Source organism: Odocoileus virginianus, chromosome 33, assembly GCF_023699985.2.
Source record: "Odocoileus virginianus isolate 20LAN1187 ecotype Illinois chromosome 33, Ovbor_1.2, whole genome shotgun sequence".
Lineage (NCBI taxonomy): Eukaryota > Metazoa > Chordata > Mammalia > Artiodactyla > Cervidae > Odocoileus > Odocoileus virginianus.
The window spans coordinates 20,852,091-20,869,909 of record NC_069706.1 but is presented as its reverse complement, the minus strand read 5'-3'; the positions used below and the strand labels follow the sequence as shown (position 1 = coordinate 20,869,909).

The 17,819-nt window shown below is 48.9% G+C and overlaps 1 protein-coding gene across 1 annotated transcript in view; it reads right to left on the bottom strand.

The window, feature by feature from the left end:
* PRKCB (protein kinase C beta) overlaps positions 1 to 17,819 on the bottom strand; it is a 358,135-nt gene that overhangs the window by 163,079 nt on the left and 177,237 nt on the right. Inside the window, 2 exon segments of the mRNA XM_070461044.1 lie at positions 6,035 to 6,163; positions 7,586 to 7,697. Coding sequence (XP_070317145.1) covers positions 6,035 to 6,163; positions 7,586 to 7,697 — 241 coding nt within the window.

Below are 17,819 nucleotides of genomic sequence, written 5' to 3'. Positions count from 1 at the left end.
ACCACTGACCATCAGCCAAACCCAGTCTAAACTAGAGAGCAAGGGTGCTAATTGATACAAACCACAGAGGCTTCCTTGGGGCTCAGAGGATACAGAACCTGCCTGCAATGTGGAAGACCTGGGTTCAATCCCTGGGTTGGGAAGATCCCCTAGAGGAGGGCATGGCAACCCACTCCAGTATTCTTGCCTGGGAAATCCCATGGACAGAGGAGCCTGGCGGGCTACAGTTCATAGGATTGTAAAGAGTCAGACAGGACTGAGCAACTAACACCAACCCTTTCACATACAAGTTAGGCAGTTCTTTACATAACAAGAGGGACTTTACATAACAAGAGGGGCTTCAACATCAGGTTCCTTTCTCTTAAAAAGGCTTTTAAAAATCTCTCTTGGAATCTAGTCTATAGATGGATGGGAACCTCACCCTTTCCTAATAGTCTGTCAAGAATTTACATCTCTCTGATTCTCTTTTTTTTTTTCCAATTTTTAAAAATACTTTTTTGGCAGCATTGCACAGTAAGTGGTATCTTAAGATCCCAAACCAGGGATCAAACCTATGCCCCTTGCAGTGGAAGCTCAGATTCATAACCACTGGACCACCGCTCTTCTTCTGATGTGTGGATGTCAGATGTTGGGAAGTATTTAAACACAAAATACTGGGGGTTCCTAAGTCATTCTGGGAGATGGTTTGGTCTAAGGAGATTTTGTACAGCACAGTGGGAAGAACACTGAATGGGTGTTCCAAAGAGAAACATCCAAAAAACTGCTCCTTCTGCTTTGTGTAAGGACAGTCCCAATTTCTGTGAGATAAAACTATGAATACTGTTAAGGACTTGCAGATGGCTGCAATGTAGACAGAAATATAAATAATGGGACATTAGTTGGTGTGTTAATAGGGAGATACTCAATTGAATGGGGGGGTGTTTTATACATAAGGACATGAGCTTCATAACCTCCAGGAGCATTTCACAACTCTGATCACAGCTTCTGATTGTACTGCCTCCCACCATAATACCACAGGGAGTCATGATGTCCATATTTCATGATGTCCATGACTCTACAAGACCCACTGTTTTGTGTTTTTTCCCCATTACCCAGGAATAAGGGTGGTCATCGTTCCCCAGGGTGGGTTCCAGTCCCCGTAACACGTGCTGTCGATCTTGGACCTGATCCTGAGGACTCTGTGTGGTCTCCTTCCTCTAAGAATAATGCTGTGCAAATTACGAAAAACCACCACCAACAACAAAAAGAATGCTGGCATTGATTGGATCATCTAAATTGCAGCTGTTTACTTTAGAAGGCATTGACTGGGAATCATCTGTGAAGTCTGGGTATCTATCAGGGTCCTCCAGTGTTGTCTCCTTCATACATACACCCACTGATGCCCCAAATATTTAGTGACGCCCATCATACTAGGTGCTGGGACAGAGTGGGGTGGAAGCCAACACAGCCCTGTCCTCATGGAGCTTAAATGCCAGTGGGAGAAGCAGACACTAATCAACCCAACATAAAACCACAACTGACACAAGTTCAAGTTCAGGATACAGAGAACATCTACAGCAAGTGGAGATCCAGGGAAGTGTCCTTGTCTGTGAGACGGAGCTGAGACCTACAGGAAGGGGAAGAGCAACCTGCTGGAAGAAGACAAAAGGGCAAACACTCCAGACCGAGGGAGCAGAGTGTGCAGATGTCCGATGGTGGGTGGTGGCCTGGAGAGGATGAAGGGTTAAAAGACAGGATAGACGATGAGATCACCACCGTACATTTCGTCTGCCCTAAGAGCAATGAGGGGGCTTCCCTGATGGCCCAGATGGTAAAGAATCCATCTGGAATGCGGAAGACCCAGGTTCGATCCCTGGGTCAGGAAGACCCCCTGGAGGAGAGCATGGCAACCCATTCCAGTATTCTCGCTTGGAGAACTCAATGGACAGAGGAGCCTGGTGGGCTACACAGTCCATGGGGTTGCAAAGTTGGATATGACCGAGCGACTAATACACACACAGGGGCAACGAGACACCACTGATGAACTTTTCAAAGAAAGAGAACTGATCGGATTTCCACCCTGAGCTTTGCCCTGCAAGATCCTTGACGGCAGATACGAAGCCTGGATTTCAGGAGCCAAAGGAGATGAGGGAACCCTCAGATCTTTCGGAGGCACATGTAGCCTTCTGTCTCTGGAGACGGCGGGATTTCAAAGAGCATGTGACATTCAGAGCAGATGACTGATCCGTCTGCCTGAGATCAAGAAGCAGGGCCTGGAGTCCCAACAATGACATCAGAAGGATGCTGGGGAGATCAGAGGGATACCCAGGTGACCCGGACCCCTCCCAGGTCCCCTCCATGCTGGCCACCGCGCCCAGCTCCCAGCTGCAGTTGAGTGTTGGCTGTTAGTGGCTCAGAGCTGCCCCGTGTCCAGAGAGCTGCCCTCAGCCACACAGAATCCGCAGGGCCTGGGAGATAGCACCTCCCTCCTGCTTTAAATCCCAGTAGCCAGGAGCGAGGTCTCCGTCAGCCCAGCCTGTAGTAAAATACCACCGACGGGCAGCTTAAATGGCAGATGCTTATTTCTCACAGCTCCGGAGGCAAGAAGTCCGACATCAAGGTGCAGGTCGTGGTGACAGCCCCCTTCCGGGCTTGCAGGTGGTCACCTCCTTGATTCGTGCCCTCCTGTGGCCATAAAGCCACCAAGGGCCCACCTTCGTCTGACCCTAATTGTCTCACAAAAACTCCAACTTCAAACACCATTTCACTGGGTTAGGGCTTCCACATGTGAATTTTAAGGGGACGCAATTCAGAAAAGCCCTCCAGCCTCTAGGAGGGGCTGACCCTGCACTGTCACGCGTGTTCCCGAACTCCACGGAGTCTGCCTGAAGCTGGTCTTCAGCGGAGATCACACTCTCATTCTGCGTTTCCCTGCTCCATCCTCACTCCTCATTTCCTGAGCAGCTCCAATAAATCACTTGAACAAAAATCTCCAATTCAGGTCTATATTTAGAGAACTGCAGTCAAAGCATCAGGTTCTTCTACCATCAATCAATCAGCTGTCTCAGGCCAGGTTCGGACCGCGCCGGGCATGGTGAGCTGGTCCTAGTGGAGCACAGTGATCTGCAGGCAGGAGGCTGGGTGCTCACCCCTGCTTTGCACGTGACAGCAGGCAAGTCATCTTAATTTCCTTTGTCTGTATGTTGGCAACCCCACTACCTCCATCGGATGACCCCATTATCAAATCATCTGGAAAATCACAAACCGCTATTAATACACTGGGAGCTACTCAGTTAATGCTAGCAGAACCCTGAGTATGCAGATATTCAGTCCCTAACTTTAAGGGAGCCCCCACTTCCCTTCCTTCCCCTTGTTATAAACTGAATTGCATCCCCTTAAAAGATATGCTCAAGACTAATCTGAATGTGACCCTGTTTGGAGATAAGGGCTTTGCAGATGCAATCAAGTTAAGACGAAGTCATACTAGATTAGGAGCTTCCCTGGTGGTAAAGAATCCACCTGCAAAGTGGGAGACCTGGGTTCAATCCCTGGGTTGGGAAGATCTCCTGGAGAAGGAAATGGATACCCACTCCAGTATTCTTGCCTGGAGAATTCCACAGACAGAAGAGCCTGGTGGGCTACAGTTCATGGAGCCGCAAAGAGTTGGTTGACCTGGGTTCAATCCCTGGGTTGGGAAGATCTCCTGGAGAAGGAAATGGATACCCACTCCAGTATTCTTGCCTGGAGAATTCCACAGACAGAGGAGCCTGGTGGGCTACAGTTCATGGTGCCGCAAAGAGTTGGACATGACTGAGCACAGCATTGTGTAAGTCAACAGTATACAATGTATTGATTTGATACATTTGCATAATGCAAGATGATTACATCCCTGCATTAGTTAAGGCCTATATAATGTCACATAATTACTTATTTTTTTATGGTGGGAACAATGGATGGACCTTGAGGGCATTATGATGTGCTTTGGTTTTAAGCACTGTGCGTTCAACAGGTTGGTTAAAGATTGGGCTGTCCATAGTAACATATGAGCCAACGTAGTTCCTAGAAAATCACAGTAGAGGGCAGCAGAGTCTCATTTTTGCCCCATCTGCCCAGGAAGTTTATAGACGGGGAATTCAGCTTTTCTTGAGGCTTATACTCCTTGAGTGAGTGATAGTTCCTTAGTCGTGTCTGACTCTGCAACCCCATGGACTGTAGCCTGCCAGGCTCCTTTGTCCATGGAATTCTCCTGGCAAGAATACTGGATTGGGTTGCCATTTCCTTTTCCAGGGGATCGCCCCAACCCAGGGATCAAACACCTGTCTCCCACATTGCAGGCAGATTCTTTACCATCTGAGTCACCAAGGAAGCCTACTACTAAGAGACATTCTACTCCTTGGGGACCCTCAGGCATTCCACTAGGACAAAGTCAGCCACTCACCTTCCTTTCAGAGGAAAAAGCACATCAAATGAAATACATATTCCTTAAGAGCCCACTGGGTGTCAGGAACCTCACTTTAAAACTGTTTATATTTTACAGGAGTATTTTTCAACTTTTACGTGGTATAGGCACAATTCTTCAGAGCAGCTGAACCATTCTGGACCCTGAGATCAATTTTTGCAAAATCAATCCCTTCTATGATCAGTCTCCTAAGATACTAAGTCATAAATTCTTGTTTAAATTAATTAGTGATGAAGTCTAAGAAGTCTGACACAAGCCTTGGGGAGAGAATTCCTTCAAAGTCCCATTATGGCCCATTTCAGTATTGGATTTATCACAGCTTCATGGCTAGGTTGGGCTTCTCCAGTGGCTCAGAGGTAAAGAATCTGCCTGCAATACAGGAGGTGCAGGAGACGTAGATTCAACCCCTGGGTCGGGAAGATTCCCTGGAGAAGGGCATGCAACTCACTCCAGTATGCTTGCCTGGGAAATCCCAAGGACACAGGGGCCTGGCTGGCGACAGTCCATGGGTTGCAAAGAGTCAGGCACAACTGAAGCAACTTAGCACACCCACATAACACATGTGGCTAAGTTACCCATCCAGCCAGCTGCATTTTCATTCTGTTTGAGCTGGATGTGTCTGAGCCCCATATTTCCTGAATGCTCCATTAGGAGGGCCAGACACCATGCTGCACCTCTTCAGCAGGCTTTATTATCCCTCTTTCTTATATTGTAGCATGAAGTATTTTAGAATTGCAACAAGTATGGAGAATAACAGAACAGGACCAGAGCAGTAACCATCAGGTTTAAGAAAGAAACACTGCAAATACCCAGAAAGCCCCAGGGATGAATATTGCATCTCTTCTCTTCCCCAAGAGGTAACACTCTCCCAAACTGGGTGTTTATCAGCAAGACTCTATTTTCCCACTGGAAAAGTTCGGGAAAGAACCAAACATCCGTTCTCTGCTATGGTAATAAAGGAGACAGAACTGCACACTCCAAAGATAAGGAGTGGAAGAGAGAGGCCGGGGGCGGTGGCCAGCGAAAGGAGGTGGGGAACAATAAAAAAGTTGGAAACCCTTTTTTCCCCCCATGGAAGAGATAAACCAATTGCACTGCCCATCATTATGATATACAAAAATCTAGAAATAATAGATCTGCAGGGTAGAAATAAATGAAAATTAAGAAGGCAACAGAACTAATCTAAATTTGAATTATTTTCACCGTTATTAGCTACAGTGTCTGTCTTCAGAGTAGGTTTAGTCCACTGGCCAGAGCCTGCCATAAAATTAAGGTGTTCAGCATCTTGTCAGCTTTACTGGCTCGTGACAACACCTCTGAGGTCTTGGAGAAAACCAACGTACTCCCGCGGCGGCTCCAGCTCTGAGCTCCAGCGCACGGGAGGTGCTGAGAGCCTCGCCCTGCGGGGTGCAGTTTCTAAGGGTGCCTACGGCGGGGAGAGGCTGGAATGGGGTGGGGCTGGGGGCGGGGATCGAGGAGGAAGGCCGCATCGCCGCGCCCCCGCGCCGCCCGTCCCATCCCTCGCTCCCCTGACTCAGCGCTCCAGCCGGGTCCGGGTCCCCGCGGAGCCGGCGCGGGGGCCCTAGCGCCACCTACCGACAACAATGAGGACCTCCCTCTCGATGTGGGCTTGGATGTAGATGCGGCCGCGGCGCTCCGTGTGGTCCGTGCCGCAGAGGCTGGGGACGTTCATCACGCAGCGCTTGTGGACGTTCATCATGCAGGCTGCGGGGACAGAGGCAGGGCGCGCGGCTCAGGCTGGTGCAGGCTGGACCCCTCCGGTTCCCCTCCTTCCCTCCGAGGCGGGGGGAGACTAGCCTGCCCTGCCCGGGTCCCATCCGAAGGGCTTGCTTCTCCATCTTCTCCGCTCCCAACCCCCGACACCCCAGGCCCTCATGGACAGAGGCGGCGGAAGGTGTCTGTCCTCCCCGGAAGGTTGGGGTACCCGGGACACCCGCAACGGCTGTGAGGCCAGAGTCACCAACTCCAGTGACACGGGGGTGTCTAACATAGTGAGGGAAGGTGAGGAGTGGTGGTCTTGGCCAACCAGAGAGCACAGCCGCTCCCACTTGAGGGCACAGCGGCGCAGGGTGCCCGCCCAAAGTTGCCAAGATTTTCCCATTTTTCAGGATTAAGCAGGAATCCTGACCTCTCCCTATTTTTAAATATTGATGATAGGTTGCTTCCCGGGAAAGAGCCTGAAATGGGAGTTGTGAGCAGGTTGACAGCGAGGGGCTCTGTGGGGGGAGAAGGAGCTGGCCCATGAGGATGCCCTGAGGCTGACAGGAGGAGGGACTCGGGGGCTCAGATGAGCTTTGGTGTTGTCCCAGATTGACGCAAGAGGGCCAGGCCTTTGCCCCTGCACGTGCCAGTCTGTGGTCATGAACCAGCCCTGGGAGGGGCATCATCTTGGAACCTTAACTGAGCCCCCACAGTACCCACCGTAACTAACTGCAAGAAAAAAACTTAAGACCCAGCAGGGCAAGATGAATGGAATACGTCTGCAAACTGAATCTGACTGGCTGAAGTCTCCTGTGTGATGTGATAAATACTGGTTCCCTGCCCACACTTCTGGAGCACCTCTGTGCTTCTTTCAATGGGTGGCTGGTTTCCCCTAAGCCCCACGGCTGCTCCAGGCCATGCCTGGAGTCCCATGTTCACTAGGGGTCCCTCATATCATTCTGAGAAGTCAGGAGAGGCTGGTTCACCCCACGGGTCATTTCAGGGGACTCCATGGGAGCTGGGGGCACGGCATTGCAGGGACAGGGGTGGTGAGGGCATCCCTTCTCAGCCCACCCAACCTCCAGGAGGCAGCAGGCAGATTAAAAAACTGGAAATGAGTTGTGGGGAGAGAAGGATGGCGAAAGGATGGAAAGCCCCCTGGAACCTGCGTGCCCAAGTTCAGGGTCCTGCGTCAGCACCAACTTGCTAACCCACCACACAGGTATGAGCAAGGCCAATCCAGGCCCAAAGGACAGCCTTGAATTGTACCCTAAATAAATGGTTATTGTTGGTTATTGTTACTCAGCATCACGCAAGGGGTACCCAGCCCACCCAGGACTTGGGAGCATGTGCTGCAGACTCGGGCCCCAAACCATGAGGAAGCAGCCCAGGCAACAGAGGCTGCCCGAGGGCACATGTACTTACTGTCACATTTCATCCCCTGGTGGATAAGTCCATAGAGCAGTGACCCACAGTGGTCACAAAACGTGGGGCTGGAGTATGTGTGGATCTTGAATTTGTGTTTGCTCCGAGGGTCCTGAGAGCCAAAGAAACAACAAAAGAGGCCAGCGTCAGTGAGGCACGCCAAGGTTTCACACTGCAATTAGCATCACTGGAGAGCTCACTAAGAACGGAACTTGGCCCCCAGCATCCATCACACCTGCTGGGGCCATCGCAGGCGCGCTGTACCCAAACACCATGCTTGATAAGCAGTCACTGAATGACTGAGCTAGCTGATGGCTCCCATTCTCACCCCAGCACACACACTCACCGTGCCTGGAAGCACTGCATCAGGGAACCCAACCTACTGACTCCTGCCAGCAGCAAGAGCTGCAGAGACAGCAAACAAAACTCCAGATGCATGAAGTAGAAGGGTCGGTCCCCTTGTCTACTCCTCTCTCCTTTATCTTCCGAGCAACTTCCAGATGATCTAAAACCCAAGGCCTGAAACCTCCCCACTTAGAGGCCATTTGCTAGGACCTCATCATCTAGTCTTCCCTTGTAGCTCAGTTGGTAAAGAATCTGCCTACAATGCAGGAGACCCAGGTTCAATTCCTGGGTCGGGAAGATCCCCTGGAGAAGGAAATGGCAACCCACTCCAGTATTCTTGCCTGGAGAATCCCATGGACAGAGGAGCCTGGCGGGCTACAGTCCATGGGGTCGCAAGAGTCGGACATGACTTGGCAACTAAACCACCACCACCATCATCTACAGGACAGAGTTCAAAGTCGAGTGAATAGTCTGCAGATTGTGTCAGGGACTACTAGTTTTCCACCAATACCCAGTCTTCCTTTCAATAAGAGAACCCTTGGGTTGCAGCAGAGCGCATGGCTCTCCAACTAGAGCCCACATTTCCCAGCCTCCCTTGCAACTTGGTGTGTCCATGTGATTGAGTTCTCACCAATGGGATGCCTGTGTTTCAGTCCTTCCTGTAAAAGGGAGGTGTGCATCCTCCCAGGCTTCCCTGCGGCTCAGATGGTAAAGAATCTGTCTGCAACATGGGAGACCTGGGTTCCATCCCTGGGTTGGGAAGATTCTCTGGAGAAGGGAATGGCAACCCACTCCAGTATTCTTGCCTGGAGAATCCCATGGACAGAGAAGCCTGGCGGGCTACAGTCCATGGTGTCACAAAGAGTCAGACACGACTGAAATGACTAAGCACATACATCCTCCCAGGATTCTCAGGTGGCGCTACTGGTAAAGAACCCACCTGCCAATGTAGGAGATGTAAGAGATGTGGGTTCGATCCCTGGGTCAGGAAGATCCCCTGAAAGAGGGCATGGCAACCCACTCCAGTATTCCTGCCTGGAGAATCCCATGACAGAGGAGCCTGATGGGCTACCATGCATAGGGTTGCAAAGAGTCAGACACAACTGAAGTGACTTAGCACCCTGCATGGTACAGCCTCCCAGGCCCCTTCTTCCATTCCCACTGGCTGGAAGATGGTGAGAAGTGGAAGTGACCACCTTGGACCCACTAGCCCTGCATTTTGTGTCTTTAGACAGATATCTGAGAGAAAACCTACCTTATATCTTATTCCAGTCACTGTATTTGGGGGTTATTTGTTATAGCGACTTACATGGTTCCCTAACTAACTAATGTACCCTTCCTAACCTGGCAGTGTAGCGCAGAAGTTAAAGGTACAGACTGAGGATCATAAATTGCCTGGGTTCTTCTTAGATGCATAATTTTAAGCAAGGTATTTAATTTCTTTGTGCTTCACTTCCCTTGTCTGGACAGTGAAGAAACTGATAATGCTGTAAGCTTACAGGATCATTGGGAATAATAAATGAATTAACCTATGGAGAGATCTTAGAACCACCTGGCACACAGTAAGCAGTGAAAGCTTTTGCATTATTATTACATCTCCCATGTGATCCCAACGATGTCTCCAACACACACTACGGTTTCCATACACAGGACTGGTTCATACTCCCAAACATGCTATGCCCTTCATGACTCTGGCTCCACATGATGTCTGTCTCCTTCAAGAGATGCTCTAATTAAAAAAAAAAATTTCTTCTTCTCTTTCCCAACCCAGCCTGCAAGTTGCTTCCTCCAATGAAAGAGTATATTGCAGAAGAGAAGACAAGGGCCCCAGGTTCCAACCCAGGCTGACCTGACATTCTAGCCTTTGTCATAAGCTACCCATCTCTTCCCTAATCCATTCATTCATCCATTCACATATATTTATTGATGCAAGTGCCTTTCCAAAACACATTCTAATAGAGACAGAAAATGAACAAATAAGGAAACAGACACAATAAGTAGAAATTATATTATGTGCTATAAAAATAATGAGCATTTCTCCTTAGGAAACTGTTATTTTCAAAATGTAAAAATAATCTTTATACCTTTTAGGATGGCTAACATTTTAGAAAACTGATAGTGACAATACCAAGTGCTGATGTGGAGAGAACACAATTAGCACTCTCTGACAATATTGGGGGGATGCAAAATGGTACAGTCACTTTGGAAAGTAGCATGGCAGTTTCTTATGAAGGTAAACATCCCCTTATCATATGTGATGCAGTATTCCCACTCCTAGGTGTGAAATGAATACATGAATCTACAGAAAAACCTGAAAGTTTAAAATTGTCTTATTTATAATATCCAAAGTCTGAAAACAACCTAAGCACTAAACATTTAACATGTGAATCGATAAACAACATATGGTGTAGCCACACAATTGAATACTTCTCAGCAGTAAGAAGGAATGATACAGGTAACCTTTCTGAATCTCAAAAGCATTAGGGTAAGATAACGATGTCATATACATGCTGTTTAATTCTGTTTAAATGACATTCTAGAAAAGGCAAAACTAAAAAGAAAAGAAAAGAAAAAGCATAACTATGAGGACAGAAAAAAGATCAGTGGTTAAGAAGCATCAGAGGAGAAAAGGAAATTGATAACAAAGGGACAGAATGTGGGAACTTTTATGGGGTGACTGGAATGAGCTATATTATCAACCATGTGAATTTTACTGTATGTATCTTTTAAAAAGTGAATTTTGCTGCATGCAAACTCTATTTCAACAAGTCTGCCTAAAATATCCTCCATCCCTGAAGGCTTTTGTTGGCCTGCATCTCCTTAATGAGCTACAGTGTTTCTCTCCCGATTTTCCAAGCCTCTGCGGTCAGGTCAAACGGGTGAGGGGGTGACCCCTGCACAGCCCTGAACAGCCCAGGTGAGGAGGCAGGGTCAGCTCTGTCTGGCTGTGGGGCCTGCAGAGCTCCAGGATTCAGAAGGACCCCAGCTGTCACCTCTCCTGCTCGAGGACTGAGCTGCTACCCCAGTAACAACACCAGGGCTTGGAAATCACAAAGCAAAAACTACAGGCTCCCAGTCGATGGCTTAACCAGCCATATATCCATCCTTGGGCAACGAGACTAAAAAAAAAAAAAAAAAAAATCAGGTTCCTGGAAACAGTCCCAGGGCTCTGTGCCATAAAATGCTTCCTGCTGCCTGCCTCATGTGAATCCACCTTAAGAGGTGAGAAATCAGTACCTCAAACCCACCTGTTCATGACCCGCATTGCCCTGAAGGGGGAGCTCAAGGCTTCTCTCACTCCCCTCGTTGGCTCAACTCTTTGCAACTCCATAGACTGTAGCCCGCGAGGCTCCTCTGTCTATGTAATTTTCCAGGCAAGAGTACTGGAGCAAGTTGCCATTTCCTACTCCACGGGATCTTCCGGATCTAGGGATCGAACCGGGGTCTCCTGTGTCTCCTGCACAGGCAGGCGGATTCTTTACCACTGTGCCACCTGGGCTTCTAAGGAAGATCAGAGCCAGTCTGGTTGGTCAAATTCCAGGACACTGACTGGTCCAGCCTCAGTGGGTGGAGCTTTCAGAGGCCTTAAAGCCACAGCCACTTACAGGTGGGCGTGGCTTTCTCTTTCTCACCTGTAGCTCCCTCCTCTCCAAGAGGCAGCTGGGTCCCAGTCCCATGGTCTCACCCTAAGAAGGATGGGCATGAGTGAGTGGCCTGGACCAATTCCACTCCAAGTCCTGAGGCCAGGTCTCTCTCTCCTCTTGGTACCTGTGCTCCCTTCTGGGTTCCCTGATATGTTGACCTTACAGGAGCCAAGAATTAGCTTTGAGGATGTTTTGACTGCCCTTAGGCCTACCTCATGCTGAAGCTGAAAACTCCAATACTTTCACCACCTGATGTGAAGAACTGACCCATTGGAAAAGACCCTGATGCTGGGAAAGATTGAAGGTGGAAGGAGAAGGGGACAACAGAGGATGAGATGGTTGGATGGCATCACTGACTCGATGGACATGAGTTTGAGCAAGCTCTGGGAGCTGGTGATGGGCGGGCAAGCCTGGCGTGCTGCATTCCATGGGGTCACAAAGAGTCAGACACGACTGAGCGACTGAACTGACTGACTGAGGCCTACCTCAATAGAAAGAAAGGAGTCCCCAAGGGCCTCATGAGCTCTACTTGGCGATCTGAGGCAAAACTCCACTAACAATAAAGTTGCTCTTTGCTGGCACTTTCCTCCATGCATGTATCTTAGTGGGGAGTCTCAGGGAGAAGGATTCAAGCATTCCTAACCAGACACTATAGAAGGGAAGAGCAGAAACAACAGTGCAGCCTTCAGGCAGGGTCCTGGTTCAAGATTACCTGAGACCAGACTAAAGGAATGTAGACCCTGCACACCCTAATCCTATCAGCAACCATGCCCTTGAACCATCGCTATAAAACTCCTTACCAAACTGTCCTGGGTTGGGACACACAGTTTCAAGGGCAGGAACCTGCTATGGCCCCCTTTGCCTGGCAAAGCAACAAAGCTATTCTTTTCTACTTCACCCAAGACCCTGTCTCCAAGGTTCAATTCAGCACTGGTGCACAGAGGCCAGGCTCTCAGCATCACTATCAGTAAAACAGATAATTAGTGAGAAGCTGCTATATAACAGGGAGCCCAGACTGGTGCTCTGTGATGACCTAGAGGGGTGAGATGGGGGGTGGGAGGGAGCCTCAAGCAGGAGGGGATATATACATGTAGTTGTGACTGATTTGCACTGCAGTACAGCAGAAATCAACACAACATTGTAAAGCAATTATCCTCCAATTAAAAGATTTACAAACAAACAAACAAAAAAAAAACCCTCTCCATCTTAGCAAGTCTCTTCTGCATCAGGAGGTGCCAAGATGCACAAAGAAAGAGGAGGAAGAACACACAGTGATTGCGAGCTGTCCATATGCCCAGTGACGGCCATATGGAAGGTGTTACTCATTCTCATTTCAGTGATGATGAAAGGAACCCAGTCTAGAGAGAAGAACCTTCTCCAAGGTCAACCAGATGGCCCCTGGAGGGCTGGGACTCACCCCAGGTCTGCCTGGCTTCAAAGTGGGGATACAGCAGGGTATTCTCTCTTTCATCTGCAGCCCCCAACTTCATTAATGCCTCATCCTTCAGGTCCAGCTAAAATAGCACTTCCTTTCTGCTTTCCTTTGTTCATTCACCCAGTAAATGTTTTCTGAGAGCAAGGTTCTTCCCAGGCATCGAGGGTACAACTGTGAGCAAAGGAGACAGTTCCTCTGGTGGAACTTATGTTCTAATGGCAGAGAGAAAGCAAAAAGAAATAATTGCCATGCCCCTCACCCCTCTGGGCTTTCCAGGTGGCTCAGATGCTAAAGAATCTGCCCGCAGTGGGAGAGCCGGGTTTGATCCCTGGGTTGGGAAGATCCTCTGGACAAGGGCACAGCAACCCCACTCCAGTATTCTTGCCTGGAGAATTCCATGGACAGAGGAGCCTGGCGGGCTACAGTCCATTGGGTTACAAAGAGTCGGACATGACTGAGTGTCTAACACTCATCCCTATCTTTCCCATCACAGTATTTATACCACTGTGTTGTAGCTCTGTATTTAATTGCATTTCTCTCATGCTTAGCTGCATGCAACATGAGGGAATTTTGCTCTCCATTATATCCCAGAGCATATATTGTACTTGGCATATAGAAGGTACTCGATAAATATTTAATGAGTGAGAGTTAACATTTATTGAGTGTTTAATTCATGCCAGGAGCCACTTGCAGGGACTTATCAGACATTAACTCTTTTAATTGTCATAACACCTCTGTGAAGTTTGTACTGCTTACTACCCCATTTTACAGATGAGGAAATCAAGGGACAGAGAGGTGCAGTGACTTGCCCAGGGCTCCCCAGCCACTGCGAGCACTGCTTGTCACACGGTAGGTGGCACATATTTAGAGGTCAGTGAGCTGTGATGGCAGCAGTGGGCCGCAGTCATCGCTATGAAGCACAGACAGGCCCTAGATGATGCATGTGACCTGGATAGTCCTGTGCAAGATGAATGACACCAGACAGGAGAAAGAAAGGCCACTCAGGCAAGATGCAGAGAAAAGTCTGTTTCTCTGTGGTTTATTTAGAGGCTGACGGTGGCTCCTCCAATCTCATTCCTTTGCCTCTGCTTTTAGGAGGGCTAAGGCTTGTAAATACCAACTCCACCCATCCCCACCCGCTCTCATCTCTCAGACCACCCAGAAAACCAGGTCATCTCCTGATTGGTTCTGGTCCCTTCCCTTCTTCCACTTGGGAGAGCTTGGAACAAAGCCACAGGTCCACAGCTGGGGTCCTTAGGACCTTCAAGGAGAACCATTCAGGGTGCCTGTCTCTATCTGCCCAGGCCCAAGGGGCGGGTCTGCACCTGGAGATGACCCTCCCCCAAACCCGTGGAGAGGTGGATGCTCGGCTCAAGTGTCAGGGGCCGGGCAGTGAGGACACGTGGAGCCCTGGGGCTGAGACGGTGATTACTGACACCAGGGTCCAAGGAGAAAGGAACAGAGACAAAGGCTTCATGACCCCAGGGATGGAGCTCCTGGTTGCAGTCTCCTAGGGGCCTGGCATCATGCCCTCGGCTCCATCTGACTCTCCTGTGTCCTCTAAAATTTCTCCTTCGTGCTTAAGCCAACCTAAGCAGGCATCTGCAGCCTGCACTGGGAGGAGGGGAGGGGTGGAATCATTGTCAAGATATTTACAATCACTTTGGCTCAAGTATGGGCACTACTGCCCACCGACCGATCAGAATGGACTGTAGAGCCTAGCTACGCTGGGAGTTAACCCTTTAGTTGCCCGATCATGGCAAAGTGTGGTGGGGAGGAGCTGCTAGGGAAAGAAGTGGGTGGGTGGAAGGTGGGAGGGGGAGGTTCCGAGGGCCCAGTAGCTAATCATCAATCAGCAGGTAAATACCTCATCATTTTCACAGCTGGTCCAGTCGTGCTGGTGGATACAGGTTAAATGGCAGCCCTGCCTTTAGCCAAAGTACATTCCTTTCCCAGCCTCTGAGGCTGTGGCTATTGACCAGGATGAGGTCAGGGATCCACGTGGCCTCTAAGTCAGAACTCTCTCCCCCAGGTCTGTCTGGATCCCAAAGACGCGATGCCCACCCCTGCCTCCTTCCTTCCCCGACCTTGTTCTACCGTCGGCCTCCCCAGCCCAGCCCACACGGGCTGGACCCCCTCAAGTCCACCCGCAGCCCAGCCCCAGTCCTGGCCCGGGTCCTTCTTCACGTTCAGAGGTTACCATCTGGATGCCAAGGGCCACACCAAGTTTACAAGCAAGCGGTATCTGGCCCATATGGAGCATCTTAAAAGTATTTTAAAAATCCTGAAGCATCAGACAAAAATGTAGATTTCTGGCTCCTTTTGAAAACTCACAAGTTGGGGCAACTCTGGGCACACATTCCTCTGGGCGGAGCAGCACTGGCCCCCTTTAGATGAAGGATAAGCTTCCTCTTCTCCACAGTTCCCATCACTCTCTATTGTCTCACACCTCGCCTGCTTCACTCTCTTCCCTTCCCCACCTGGCCCCTGTAGGAATCTGGGTTTGTAACTTTTGCCAGACTCCCCATCCCCTCTCCCTAGGAGTCACTGGTTGGGGTCCAACCACATGTGGACATAACCTCATACTCCTAAATGATGAGTTCATGAGACTCAGTGCCAAGAGCTTTCAGAAATGGGCTTGAAATTTCTGTATCCCTCCCCCAGCATCACCACTTGACCTCCAGTGTCCCCGGCCATCTCTCCCACCCCTAAGAAATCGGGTTCTCACAGGATCCTGGCATGATGCCTCTACCCACTGTTTCATGGCGTTGAGCTCTCTCATGCTTCATACTAGGCAAACTTGGATTTCCAAGTTTTCTTCCACTTCTGATCCTGATGCAAGAGATTGTCAAATAACAACAATAAAATGATAATCAACTACTGTGACTCTCACTACCACCATGAATTCAGCACTCTGCCAAGCACTGTGCTAAGGGTTCCACATCACATAATTATTATTGTTGTTGTTTAGTCGCTAAGTCCTGTCTGACTCTTCGTGACCCCATGGACTGCAGCCCACCAGGTTCCTCTGTCCGTTGTCCCAAGCGAGAATACTGGAGTCAGTTGCCACTTCCTTCTCCAGGGGATCTTCCTGACCCAGGGATCGAACCCTGTGTCTTGCATGTCTCCTACACTGGTAGGCAGGTTCTTTACCACTAGCACCACCTGGATATCATATCATTAAACTTTCATAAGGGCCAAGGACATAGGAGTTATAGTCCTGGTATTTCATATGACCAAATTGAGGCTTACTGAAGTAACTTATCCAAGGTCACAAGCAAGAAAGAAGAAGAGACAGGACTGTAATCAAGTTTGTCAGGTTCCAAATATGCAGTAACAGAGAGGGGACAGCTGAGTGTCACCCGGTTGCTCCTCAGCATTCCCGGAGGGTCTCCCACCCAATAGGGAGTTACAGATGATGACACCCCTCGTCCCACACAAATGCAGCACCAGCCACCTTCAGGTCATTTGGAAATCCCCACCCCCACCCCCAAACCAGAGTCTTCACTCCGAACACCTACTCCCCAGGACCAAAGGACAGGCCCATCCCAGCTCAGCATCTTCCGCTCATCACCTGACTCCAGGCTCATGCAGCTAAGGATGAAGGAAGCACAGATCAGGGGGAAAAAAAGAACTTTAAATCTCTAAATCACAACCTAAAATAGCCTCTTTCAGTCTGAATGGGTTGTATGGCTTTGTGCACAGGTGGGCTGAAATTTGGCTGAGCTGAGGCAAAGCTGCAGGAATACGGAAGCTGCATTGAAACGCAAAGGTCAGGAAAGCACACACCAACAGCATCAGTCAGAGGAGAAAGTCAGGGCAGTCTGTAAATTCAGACTGTGTCGTCCCTGGCCCTTTACAGGTCACAAAAGCCTCGAAGGTATGTTTCCCAGGAGGTAGACAGGCAAGGCGCACCTGGAGACCGCAGCTGGAAATAGTGTCAGAACAAAAGGAAGCTTGCAAACCTGGGCTCTGGAGTTAACTGTGAGGCCTCAGGCAAGTGACTTAAGCACTCTGCCTCTCTGCCTCCTTGTCCATAAAGTGCAAATAAACACAGTACCCACCTCATTGACTGGATGTGATGACTAAAGCTCCCAGCACAGCGCCTTGCACGAAGGACGTACAGGCTCTGGAGTGTATTATTCCAAAGAGAAAAGGTAATCATGGTAACACTCCCCAAACTTCAGTCTGAGCTGTCATATTTTAGCATGCCTACATTCTACCTATAAAATTATTTATTAATACTTGGCGCTGTTTTTTCACTCAGCATACCACTTTGACCTATTTTAAAACCTATTTTAACCTATTTTAAAATAAAACTAAGAGTGTGAACTTGTGGGATTGGTGTGCAAAATTATGTTTTTTTCTAACACACCTTAAAAATGAAATAGACAACCCTTACAATGAAATTTTAAGATGTTCATCCCACTGGACTTCATTAATAAGCTGTGGAAACACAGACACACATATGTGCAGTGAGTAAGCCGATCAGCATTACCTTGTGGGGGCAAATGGGCATGTACATCAAAAGTCCAAATGCTTCTCCCTTTTTGACCAAGCTGTCCCACTTCTGGGAACTGATTCTGGAGATAAACCCACATACATAGGAAATTTTATACACACATGGTTGTTCACTACAGCATCGTTTATAATAGTGAGAGATTTTAAATGAGCCAAATGTCATAGGGATGGAGATACTCAAATAAATCTTACTGCAGTTACACAATGGACTATCATCCAGGTATGAAAATGAAGTTTTCTGCGCTAAAGTGGACAAAATCTTAAGGGTATATTTTTAAGTGAAATCAAA